At 32.2% G+C, this 13,439-nt stretch overlaps 4 protein-coding genes across 4 annotated transcripts; 2 read left to right on the top strand and 2 right to left on the bottom strand. All coding sequences in view use genetic code 12, as the record gives it.

Moving 5' to 3' along the window:
* Positions 1-625: 625 nt before the first annotated feature.
* J8A68_003866 (uncharacterized protein) lies at positions 626-2,360 on the bottom strand (the record flags this gene model as incomplete). The annotated part of the gene is made up of 2 exons (XM_049407766.1): positions 626-2,125; positions 2,190-2,360. The coding sequence occupies 2 exons, from the start codon at positions 2,358-2,360 to the stop codon at positions 626-628; spliced, it is 1,671 nt and encodes a 556-aa protein (XP_049262802.1).
* A 3,380-nt stretch (positions 2,361-5,740) lies between these two features.
* Positions 5,741-6,877, top strand: SVF1 (Svf1p; the record flags this gene model as incomplete). Its single annotated transcript, XM_049407767.1, has 1 exon — positions 5,741-6,877. The coding sequence occupies one exon, from the start codon at positions 5,741-5,743 to the stop codon at positions 6,875-6,877; it is 1,137 nt and encodes a 378-aa protein (XP_049262803.1).
* Positions 6,878-7,276: 399 nt separating this feature from the next.
* Positions 7,277-9,106, bottom strand: J8A68_003868 (hexadecenal dehydrogenase; the record flags this gene model as incomplete). The annotated part of the gene is made up of 1 exon (XM_049407768.1): positions 7,277-9,106. The coding sequence occupies one exon, from the start codon at positions 9,104-9,106 to the stop codon at positions 7,277-7,279; it is 1,830 nt and encodes a 609-aa protein (XP_049262804.1).
* Positions 9,107-10,853: 1,747 nt separating this feature from the next.
* On the top strand, positions 10,854-13,049 carry J8A68_003869 (flavoprotein; the record flags this gene model as incomplete). The annotated part of the gene is made up of 1 exon (XM_049407769.1): positions 10,854-13,049. One exon carries the CDS (start codon positions 10,854-10,856, stop codon positions 13,047-13,049), a length of 2,196 nt encoding a protein of 731 aa, XP_049262805.1.
* Between the last annotated feature and the right edge of the window lie 390 nt (positions 13,050-13,439).

Genomic DNA, 13,439 nt, shown 5'->3' on the forward strand with positions numbered 1-13,439 from the left:
ATTAATTCCAAAACTAGTAGAAGAGAAATGAGTATGAAAACTTTTCATCTTTTTTCACTACTTAGTAGATTCGCCGCCTTCGTGGAATATGGATTTTCATCACATGATTCTTACTCACGTGCGTGTATTAGCGACAAATCTCAACACGTTTTAAATTGCAATCGTCCAATGAGATTTATTCAAGACAGGATTAAAAGCTCTTTTTTCTGATTTGTTTTCAGAATACTCAGAAATTTATTTTTTAATTATTGGGGCGAACTACATACATTTTGAAAAGCGAATTTTTCGAATCGACCTTCACAGCACCCAATTCACCCCATTCACCCGTACAAGCATCTCCATTCATTCGAGTGGAGTTTTCCCAAAGCCATATTCGAAAAAATTCGGGTGAATGAATAGGATTCGGAAAAAAAACCGAATAGCTTCCTACCCACAGTACAACACAACAATGGGAGAATATCTTTCTCATGCGTGCAATTATTATTATATGTATATATATATATAAATACTAAACTATCTAAACAAATAGATACCAAACTTAACGTTCATCAATTTACTTAAAAACCAAAAATGATAATAAAAAAATAACTTAAATGCAAAAAATGTGTAATAAAAAAGGTTAGTATCAATAATCCAAAAGTTGTTTAGTTTTCTTCTTTGAAGAAGAATTTCCATTTCCATTAACTTTGGGTTTTTGAATACGTCCAGCACCGGTACCACCAGTAGTAGTAATAGATTCACTTAATTTATGTTTATTTAACAGCATAAATTGATTACCCTTTTTTTCTTTCGATTCTCGATCAAAATCCCATAATAATTTCTTCCATTTACTTAATAATTGATGTAATTCAAATAATTTTACCAATTTTTCCTTCTTAGTACTAGTAGTATTATTGGTGGTTGATTGAAGGGATAAATATAAATTAGAATATTCTTGATATTTTGATTTAAATTTCATGGCTAAATTTGTATAATATTCCAATTTTTTCCCATGAGAAGAATTCGGAATCGACGGAGTTAATTGTCGATTGCTACCAGATATTGGAGTTGATGGAAGAACAGTTTCATCTTCTTCTGATGATGGGGAAGTAACGTTACCAGACGTGAATTCTAATTTGATCTTCTTCGACGAGGATGTAGAACCGGAGGAACTTGAAGAAGATATGGACCCATCATCATCGGATGAACCTATACTTGAACTTGAAAGTTTTCTTTTGTTTGATTTAATTGGAAGGGATTGAGATTTGGTCACATCCAATCTTATTGATGATTGTGAGTTCTTTAGCTTATCGTCATCATCGGAAGAATTAGATATTACTCTCTTGGATACGATTTTTGATTTCTTTGAATTTTTGGTATTACTTCCAAGTATTGCCCCACCTAATCTAATTGATTTCTTATCTTGATCATCTTCACTATTATTATCCAATTCTGATGATTCTGGGGCAGGAGGTTCACATAATTTTTTTCTTAATGGATGAGTAATTGAATATCCCAATCTTGATAATGCTCTATTTATATTATTAATAATTAAATTCCGTTCATAATCTCCATAACTTGTCCATTTCCATACTAATAAATCTTTATATGATTTATCTTTTAATATATATTGTTTTGAAGTAGATAAAGTGGCTCCATTGGGGAATATATCATCTTGGATAAATGTATCTCGAGGATCATAAATTTGAGTATATTCATCTATTAATGGTCCAATATTTTGATAATTTAGATATTGAGTAATTTTATTATATGAAATAGGACCAAGTGCCAATAAATATATGAATTTCTTAACAATCATATCTTGTGAATCATTGTTTATGCTATAATTATTATAATTAATTTTTGTCGGTTGTAATGGAGTTGATGGAACAGAAGGTATTGAAGGTGTAGTACCTATCATAGGTGATGCAAATGGTGTTGATTGAGATGAAGTGGTGGTAGCAGCAGCAGCAGCAGTATTGACAATCTGCTTTATCTTTTTAGAATCAGTTATTACATTTAATCTTGTTTGAATTCTTCCTTGATATTGACTTGATTTACTGGAGTTAAGGGAATATAAATCGACATTTAAAGTTTCAGGCAATTTCATACATGGGAATTCCAAATTATCCGATATCCTAATTGACTAGAGTAAATGAATTGTTAGTAGTTTGTTTTATATAAGGAATCAAATGTTGGGAGATACATACATAATTACCTTGATTTACTATTAATTTAACATTATTACCATTAATCAGACTATTCTTTAGATGAGTTAAGATATCTTGATTCAATTTTAGTAGTATAGGTATTGGAGATGCACTGTGATTGTCATTCCCATTAGAAGGGGGCTGTAGACTATGTATAGATATGTTAGACATGGTATCAATATATACAAATTCGTGGGATGTGTGTGGGATATGTGATGCTAAAAATTCCAAATGGCTGAAAAATTAATTAATTTAAATGATCTATAATAAATTGGACAATGGGATTGGGAGTTAGTAATAGTTGTAGTTGTAGTGAGTATGTATATATGGATGAGTAATTGCTGACTGAGCAGAAGAAGAAAGAAGTAAGAATTAAAATGTAAATGAAATGAAATATATAAAGATGGAAGATCAGATTAAGTGAGTGACTAATATAATTTAAGTAACATAGAAGTAAAAGGAATAGAAAATTAAAAGTGTGTGGGAAACAGAGAATAAAAAAATAATTAAAAAATATTTTAATTAAAATAATTATTTTTTTTTATTTTTCTTGTTATAGAATTTCTTTTTTTTTATCTTACAATTAAATAATTTAAATTTAACAAAAGGATTCTATTCAACTCCACAATTTCTATTCATTTTTAATTGTACAATATAAACTTATAAACTAACCGTTATCTAAAATAACAGACTTAAGAGAGTCAATCTACTTTGTTGAACAGACTGTGCTGATATAGTAGCAATCACAAAGTAGAAAGATATCCTAATGGGACATATGGACATACATTTCGAATTGTAAAAAAAAAGAAGAGAAGTATTTCTTGAGATTGATCCTTTTTTTTTAGTTTTTTAGCCGCGTGGTTTTGTGATTCCAGAAAAACCAATTATATGAAACTCTGTATCATTTCTCACAACATAATCATCAATTAAGAACAAGTATTGTCATTTCGACTAGTTCTTCTTGTAATAATCTCCTGATTTTTGAACTTACATAAGCCATCGTCAGTACTATACAACTCCTGACGCTGTTTTTGCGAGAATAGTCATAAATATAACACAAAATACAAATAATTAATTTTTAATACAAAGAGATAGAACAAAAAAAATATTTAAAGTTTTTTAAAACGAGAAAGAATGGTCGTGTGGTAGGAAAAATAATACCACCGTAGTAAACCCCAAAAAACTCTCCTTCCTTCCCTACCCCCTTCTAATTTCCATTATGTACCATTGACATCACTACCGAAGATTCAAGAAATATAGAAATAGAATCATCACTCAGAACTCATATTCTACTAAGGTTTTGATAGCCTTCCCCAAAGCCCAATCCCAATAATGAAAGTAGAAAGCTTAAAGCAATGAGGTAATTAAAAAAACCGTCATTCCGCGTATTCCTTAGAATTTTGTTTCAGGAAATAAAATTATTTACTCAGCCAAAAAAAATGTAAGAGAAAACAGAATATCCGTCAAAAAAACCATCGGTTTTCTCTTCAAATTACTAAAATGCCCCCTCCTCCCAACAAAAAAAAAAAGAACGAAAAAAAAAAAACCACTCCACCCCACCATACCATCTCCCACTCAACTCTTTCCTTAGATACCTACCTCTCCGTTTTATTAAAATGTACAGTAATTATCAATTTCATTTTCTTAACACTCGTACATATTGCTAATATAGATATGAATCTATGCTTTGGAAAGAATATCGTAATTTGCTTCATATCTAACCTACGCGGACTCTTTATTTTAGCATTATTTTTATCCCACAACATAAAATAAAATAAATTTGGTAAGGCGCAAGGGGGGAAGTTTCGGTTAATTTCGAAAGAAACTTTGTTTGTCGCGTTTTTTGGAACCACCAGCAATCCTGTCTTGATTCATCTCGGTTTAAATGAGAAAAGTACTATACCTTTAATGTAAATACATTTCTTAGACTCTAGATTGTGATACTCTATAGGTTTTGGTAGTATTTAGTTCAAGATATTCAAAGAACTTGGAATCTTAGAAATTGCTGCAAAAAAGAGATCCCAAAAATATACTAATTAATACATGTACTTGAGTAAAGAAACGAAAATCTTCAGTCCATTGATTTGCTTCTATAGTCCAATAAACTATAATTTTCCAAACCTGCTTGCTAAATTAACATAACTAAATTTCTTAAACTTGGATTAAAAGCTCGAAATGATAAACAGAGGACATCGTTATCCGATAGAAGGCAAGATATTTGGAAGAAAATAAAACAAACGATGGATCAAGTATACAAAGCATACTGGTATTCATGGTAAGTTAATCCAAATGGACATGTTTGCCAGTGTACATAACGTATTCATCAAGGTTCAAAGCATTGACTAACCTTTGTGCAATAATTGATCCTAAATTAAGTAGAATCTTGGTGGCAATTGATTTCAAACGGGCAGACGAAAAAGATCCAATACATACATTCCTTGGAATTGCGTGTGTGGGATCTAACACATTATTACAACAATGTAATTATAAGGTTAAATTCAGGGGTTCTTCCGACCGTTGTTATGTAATACTTAATAAGCTTGGCAATCATAGAACTATTATTGACATTCTTCTGTTTCTTAGATCTTCAAATTTTTCTATCGTTTATCAATAGCACCATGCCGGAAACACTACAGTGTCTCAGGGAACTCCATGACGGGCCCGTACTGAATGTAATGTGGAATGTAATACGGTTGATTGAAGAGTATACACTATGAGTGTTGATGTGTTCATTTTCATAAGCTTTCTAAATTGCAGAAAATTAACACAAATAAGTAAACTTAATAAAAAAATAATAAAATCTACGGGAGATACCAATATAGAAGGGAAAACAAGATTTCAATCCTGATAATAGATGAGTTAGATACACTAATCTTCAAGCAACGAATGGTAGTTGCAAAATAAAAGAGTTACACAAAATCAGAAAACGATCGTCTTAATCAGACGAAAATTGTCTTTACTACTAGTTCATCTTATACGGTTGTTACTTGCCAAAAGCCAAAAAAACCTATCTGATGATAGTATGGTTCATGGTATCGCAGAATAGGCAATGTAAATATGACGTAAGATGGTTGGTTTAAGTCTTACATATGACATTTTTGAAAGCAATATTGGAAGTGTCAAATTCCCTTCCTTCATCGCAACAAATGAGAAAGCCACAAGCCTTTCCATTGTAGAACACCCTCCTTCTTTATTGTCTATGAAATCTCGGTCTCGGTCTCTGCGGGATTCCACCCAATACAGAACAAACTTAAGGCAACAGATGAGATTTGAAATTCGACGGGGGGATCTAAAATCTCCTCCTATGCGTGTAGTGTATAATCTGCTATTGTTTATTTTTTTGTCATACACATAATTGCTTTCACGCACACACAGACACGTACTGAAACGAACAATAATTTTTTAACCATTTGAAGAGTCCCCTTGAAAGTTTTTCTTGTTGCCCATAATAAAAATAATAATACCAAATTTTTTTTATTCAACCACACACTACTCTACTCCTCCTTCCAACGCCATCCACTCTTTATATACAAAACAATAATAATAGGAATATGCTTAAGTGGGTACAATCAGGACTTTCAGTCGTCGCAGGAACAGCAGAACCAGAATATGGTCCAGATGCAATTCATCCAATTACTAAACGTTGTTTAGAAACTTCTGATTCAGAAGATGAAGAAGGCGCATCATCGATTTATCGTGCTACTGTAGATAGTGATTTCAACTGGCAATCACCAAATTATACCAATGTTGAAACTCAAACTTTCTATTTCACCGATTTGATTAATAAAATCGCGGGATTTGCTCAAATTATTCATTCTAATGTTATGGGAGTTCATACTACTGCACAATTTACATTTAGATTATATAAAGATTCCCAAGAAAATATTTGGACTTCTACTCAATTAGATAATTTTAGAATTGAAGGGAATAATTTTTATGCTGATGGTGTTAGTTTAGAAATTCAAGATGGCAATACTTATGTTTTAAATAGTACTGTTAATAAGGAAACTGAAGTTAATTTCACCGTAACTAGAATGACTGATGGGGTTATATTCGGCAAAGATGGAATGACCTTGTATGGAGAAGATCCAGAACAACCATGGGGTTCAATGAGACATTTATTCTGGCCAAGATGTAAACTTATTGGTACTATCAAGACCCCGACCAAGACATATTCAATTGATAATGGATTATCGATGTTTGTCATGGCATTACAAGGGATGAAACCTCATCATGCTGCCAAATCTTGGAATTATATGAATTTCCAATCGGAAAATTATTCCGCTGTAACTATGGAATTCACCACCCCAAAATCTTATGCTAATACAAGAGTTAATATTGGTATTGTTGCTAATAATGAAAAAATCTTATATGCAACTATAAATAATAAAGTTGTTCATTTAGATTCATCAATTGATGAAATCGGTTGGCCAGTTCCAAAGGGGATTGAATTCAGATATATTAAAGGTGATGAGGAAGTTGCGGTTGTTAAAGGAGATTTAAAGAATCTTGTTGAAAGAATTGATGTTATGGCTGAAATTCCTCAATTGGTTAAGAATATTGTTAGTAGTGTTGCAGGGGCAAAACCTTATATTTATCAATATTGTAATGAGTTTGATTTTGAAATTGAAGGAAAGAAAGATTCTGGTTTGGGATTCTGTGAAGTTACTTTTATTTGTGAAGAGTAATAGAGAGAGAGTCTACTTTCCCAACTGGTGTGTTCATTTTTAGGGACCTTTTATAATCCCGTTTTCACTTGCTTTTTAATAAATCTTAATAGTCTTTTAATTTAAAATAATCTTTACGTTCTTGTATTGTCAGTTCGCCACTGTAGAGGAGTAAAAGCGATAATAGAATCTCTGTTATAAATCATAAGACAATACTGACCACGAAGCTATAACCGAGGTAGAAGATCTACGAATAGCTACTTGGCCATAACAATCTCTCTCTTCATTTTTTTATGAATACAAAGAAGTGTTGCAAAAAAAAAACATCAAAAGAGATGGTTGCAAAACTATCGATTAACAGAAAGAAAGTACAATCATCATTTAAAGTTCATACAAATAGAATTAAACAAAGTTACCTACTTAGAGTCCCTTGGTAGCAAAATCACACAACATTCCACAGAATCCTTTAAACCCATTCCAACCACTGAAAACAAAACTTGGACCAAAAACATCAACATCATCAGTTTTATTAAACCAAACATTCCCACCATAAGATTCTTGAGAAATCTTAATTAATCTATTTTTATCTTGATTAAAAGGGGGATATCTTACTTTTAACAAAAAATCATTCCATAATTTTTGTTCCATGGTTGTTCTTTCATGAGTGAAATTTCTGAAAGAGAAATATCCATGATATGATCCCATACCTGATTGACCAACCCCACCAAATGGTGCATTCACCAATGCACAGTGCATCAAGACATCATTGATGATTACTCCCCCTGATCTGATTGTGGTTAACACTTTGTCTAAATTGGTGTTATATTTACGATTGGTTGATCCACTGGTGAATACATATTGAGCTAATGGAGTATCATGATGTCTTGTGATTTGTAAAAGGGCATCATCGAGGTTGTCATAAGTTAAAATAGGTAATACTGGACCAAAGATTTCCACTTGCATTGAAGAATCTTCCCAAGTTGCATTATCGATAATAGTTGGTGGAATGAATCTTGAGGTCGGATCAGCAGTTTCTAAACCTCCAACTAATACTTTCCCCTTTGTTGTTTTGATAATCTTGGAAATGGATTCAAAAGCACGATCATGAATAATATGGGTATAACTAGTACATTTTTCATCAAGATTTGGATAGAATTCATTATTGACAATTTTAACTAACGCTTCAACTAATTTATCATGAATCTTAGATGGGACCAAAATATAATCAACAGCAACACAAGTTTGTCCTGCATTAGTGAATCTTCCCCAAATAATTCTTCTTGCCACGGTTTCAATGTTCTTATCTTGTAAATCATCCAATAATATAGCAGGAGATTTCCCACCTAATTCTAAAATGGTTGGTGTTAAAGTTTCAGCAGCTTTAGCAGCGACAATTTTCCCAACCATATTATTACCAGTATACATTATCTTATCAAATTTTTGATCCAATAATAATGTAGTTTCAGGAATTCCTCCATGGATTACGGCAAAGATATCTGGATCTAAAGCATTGGTTAAAATATTCCCAAATAATCTTGAGAAATTAGGGACATATTCTGATTGTTTTAAGACCACACAATTCCCAGCCGCAATTGCACCAACTACAGCAGAAAGGGCCAAAAAGAATGGATAATTAAATGGAGAAATAATCAATACAACCCCTAATGGGATTCTTTCAATATATATTGGATTTGTTCTCATTGCAAGTGGGACATCAGTGACTGTTTCTGGTTTTAACCATTTATGTAAATTACCCATAATATGAACTAATTCATTTATGGAGGTATTAATTTCAAGATTTTTTGTTTCAGAAGGAGATCTACCAAAATCTTTATATAAAGCATCACATAATTCATCAATATTTTCATTAATTGCAAAATAAATATTTCTTAATTGATTTAATCTAAATTGAATTGAATGAGTTTTTTGTTTTTGGAAGAAACCATTTGATAATCTTTGAATAGTTGGTTGAATTTCAGAAAGTGGTGTATACCATGATGGTTGAGCTTTAGGAACCTCGGCATATGATTCTCCTAATGTTGTGGTTGATTCGTCAGTTTGTTGAATAACTGGCTTTTCAACAGTGGAAGTAGGATTGTCAAATGGATTGTTGGCAATAGGAGGAGCTGGAGGAGGAGATGAATGTTTATTGGATCTAGTTGAACTAGAACTAGATTTACGACTTTTCAGATCAGATTTTGATGATTTTGATTTTGAAATTCCATTCATATTGCCAATATATTTCTTCATTATCTATTTTATAAGATTAAAAACAGAAAGGAATAGCAAAAAAAAAACCTTTAAGGGCTTCTTCATTAACCTTTTTATATTGAACTAAAAAAAATCACAGGTATGTCTATGGCTTGTTCGTAAAATCAAAAATTTTTTTCCGGGTCGGAACTTAACCGATTAAGGAAATTTGTACTTTGAAAATGGGGACAAAGCCAGGGCCAAGGCTCCCATATTAGAGTAAGTTTGCTACTTTCATTTATTGGGGTAACTACAATGAGATTAGTTTATTTTAGTGGGGGACTACCACCTAACATGTGATAAGAAGTGACATCTATTGTATGAGCGGAAGCTTAGACTTTAGTTCCGTACCGTTGTTTGTACGGACAAAGCAATATAATTGTAAACTCCGTATTGTCTAGAGTCCAGACAGGCCGGGATGGGGCAATTCGGTGGCGGAGATTGGGTTGGTTATTTCCGCTGGCTGCTAAAAAAAAAAGAGAGAGAAAAAAAATATTATAAGACAGCCACCTCGGTTTAGCATATGACAGATTCAAGATTTTTGGAGACAGATTACTTTGTTATGCTCGGAGATACCTCGAATACCAAGAAAGATTTAGTTTATTTTGACGGGGTTTACTGTATATCTATTTACAAAAGTCTCGATTGAAGTATTTTATTTATTAATGAGGCTTTTTCTGATTTTTCTGTATTTTCATTTCTCTTTCTTAGTCGACTAACAAAAAAACTATTGTACAGCATTTGTCTTGAGTAAAATGAAAATGTTTCTAATTAATGAAACAAACAAACACATTTAACACCCAAGGATTCAATTGTTATAAAGGTGTAATTTATAAACTATTGGTATTTACTCCTATAGAAGNACACCCAAGGATTCAATTGTTATAAAGGTGTAATTTATAAACTATTGGTATTTACCCCTATAGAAGAAGTTGTTGGGTAGCGCATTTGAAGATTTAGCAACAGGAGGAAATAAATAAGGTTTGTACAGTACCATATAAAATTATTTTTCCGTTCGAAATATTACAGTGGCAATAAATTTGACGCCATTTTTCTTGAACTAATTAACTAATGAAAATATCTGACAACGTGGATTAGGTGATGATGACGATGACCTGATCATTATTAGGTGAATATCAGTCTGAGAAACACAGAGAGAGACACTTGCTCTATAGAATTTACCTATAAGTAATGATCATTCAAAACAAACAAATGATGACCATCGCCCCCCCTGACAAGAAAAAGATTAAGTTGTTGCAACTAAAAAAAAAGCTTTGTAAGTTTTAAGTCAAAAGGATAAAAAATGAAACATCCCCAGCCAACATTGTAATACCAATAGTTAAGAAAAAAATATAGAAAATTTGAGTGAGTGACTGGAGAAGAACATCCATTCTTACATAATAAATCACGTGATTAACTATTTTATTTTTATTTTTGTGTTTTAAAAATAAATAATTAAATTTGTGAACAACGAAACAATGGAAACTTGGAAACTTACTTTCCTTTTCACTTCCTTTCTTTCTTTCCTTAATTATTTATTTTTAATGAGAAAAATCATTTTAAATTAATTTTTTAATCATTTTCATTACATTCCTTAACAGATTGCTATAATTGTACAAAAGTCAACTCAACTCAACTCAAGTTTACTTTTTAGCCGCCCATCCTTTTGTTCTTGACAAAGTTTGTCATCCCAAACTTAACTACAAAATAGTCAGACGACCATTCACCAAATTTTTTTTTTTCTTGTATGATGTCATCAGACAGTTATAATAACAAAGACAATAAGAAGTCGATAATAGCCGCCCAAAAACCTCCTGACCAGGAACAAGAAGAAGAAGAAGTTACAAAACCCCAGTTATTAGTTAATACTGGTAAACATCCAACAACTACAACAACGACTACAACAACTAGTTCTACACGATCATCATTATCCCCAACAGCAACCCCTAAAGATTCTCCCTCTTCACAGAAAATACTACATTCGCCAATACCAACCAAGCCACCACTTGCAAATCAATTTAAACCACAATTAGGTCCATCTCCAAAAGAACAAACCCCAAATACAACCACAACCACAACTATGACATCAACCGCAAAACGAGAGAGAATGCCATCTTTAGTAGTTAAACAAGATCCAACATTAAAATCTTGTTTATCTAATTCAACAGAACCAATAAATAAAATTCTACAACAAGAACAGCGACCACGACATCAATCAAATCCTTCATTATTAAATAATGAAGTACATCATTTAGAAAATCATCATCCACAATTCTTAATAACTACAGATAATATAAGTCCAAATATGCATGGATTAATCGATTTAAATAATCCAGGTCCATTAATTGGTGGTGGTGAAATGGCAATTGATGAAATTACAGGTAACCAGATCAGTTTTACGCCGATAAGTCAAGCCGAAAGTATTTCATCTAGTATTGCATCACCTAATTCAAAATCTGATTCTTCACCAGTTCATCAAATTGATATAATAACAGGTGGTGGGGGCCCACCACCTTCAAGAATGAATTCTTTAAGATATAGTGAAGATAAAAAAGTTTCAGATATACTACGTCATTCATATAATAATTCAAGAAGTTCATCAATTTGTGGAATTCCAGGTGTAGGTGCAGGAGAAGATATACAAATGTTTCATCAACAAAATATAATATGTGAAGATAATAAAATTCATTTATTATTTGGTATAACTGGTTGTATAACAATTCATAAAAATATCTTTTTAATAATTGAAAAATTATTTGAATTATATACTCGTGAGAAATTAGAAATTCAAATTATATTAACAAAATCAGCTGAATTTATCTTACTGGATAAATTAAATAAATTGGAACAATTGGGAGTTAGTAAGATTTGGTTTCATGATGATGGTGAGAAATTCTTTTTAACTTCCCCATTTCAAAAAATGATTCTGAAGGTTGTTAATAATGCCACCACTACCAGCGCTGTTGCCGCCAATTTACAAAAACATAGATTAACTCCTCAATTATTACTGCAATATAGTTTATCTTATGAATTACAAAAATGGACCGATATTTTATTAATCTGTCCCTTGTCTGCAAATACAATGGCGAAATTGGTTAATGGATTAGCTGATAATTTATTAACTGAAGTATTACATGTATGGCCAATCCCCCACATGCAACTACAGCCACCACCACCTCCACCAACCCAACAACTACACGCACCCCAACAACAATCACAATTACAACCCCAGGGTCTGAAGGTTGATATTTCAATATTGGAAAATACATTACCTTCTCCTAAACCAATAATTGCCGTTTTGGCATTAACAAATGCCATGTATTCCCATCCAATAACCAAGAAACAATTGGTATTGTTACAAGAAACATATCCTAATATGAGTGTATTAAAACCAGTGGAGAAATGTATTGATATTGATGGGAATATAAGTATGGGAGGTATGAGAGCTTGGAGAGAAGTTGTGGATTTTGTTTCCCAGAAATTAGGACCTCCTCCTGAGCCTGAAGATGATGAAGATGAACAGGGTGAGGATGAAGAGGATGAGATTGAGGAGGAGGATAATACTAATGATGGAGAAGATCTTGATAATGATGATGAGGATGATGATGAGGATGAGGAAGAGGATGATTCTGAATCGATTGAATTACTGGAGAATTTTATTGTTCAGAAAAAGAAATCAAGATCAAGATCTCCGGTGACAACATTAACCCCACAAATCGCCCAATTAGAGATCCATAATGAACATGAAAGATTATTATCACCAATACTTACAAATGAATCAAAATTACAAGTAAATGACAAGAATGATGGTATCAATGGTGAAGTCCGGCGTAGAAGTAGTACTATCAGTAGAAAAGAATTAGAAGAACATGAAAAACTTGCAAGTGCAAATGCTTTATTAAATACTGGAATTAGAATTGTTAGTCCAAGTGGAAATCTGTGACCTTTCGTTTGTGTATGATTTTGAGGAAGTATGTGTATATTTATGTATGTAGTTGAATGTATAGAGAAACGCGTTATTTCGTTTAATTTTAGACTACAACTTAATCTTAGAATCTTAGAATCAGCTGCTTTTAAATGGAATGGAAACGAATGGAAATGGAATCATGCAAGTTCGCTTCTATGAGCCCTTTTCCACGGGGCTCATACGGTTCTCGTTTTAATATTTTTTTTTTCCTTGGGGGAAGAGGGATATTTTCTAGTGACTCCAGTTGTGACCCCATACGAAAAATTTCACACCATTTTTCTCTTTCTTTCTCTTCATTAACCCATCCATTACAAGACAATTACAAAGTTAANGAAAAATTTCACACCATTTTTCTCTTTCTTTCTC

The sequence above is a fragment of the Hemisphaericaspora subhashii genome, assembly GCF_019202705.1.
Source record: "Hemisphaericaspora subhashii strain CBS 10753 chromosome Unknown scaffold58, whole genome shotgun sequence".
In the NCBI taxonomy this organism is placed as follows: Eukaryota; Fungi; Ascomycota; class Pichiomycetes; order Serinales; family Debaryomycetaceae; genus Hemisphaericaspora; species Hemisphaericaspora subhashii.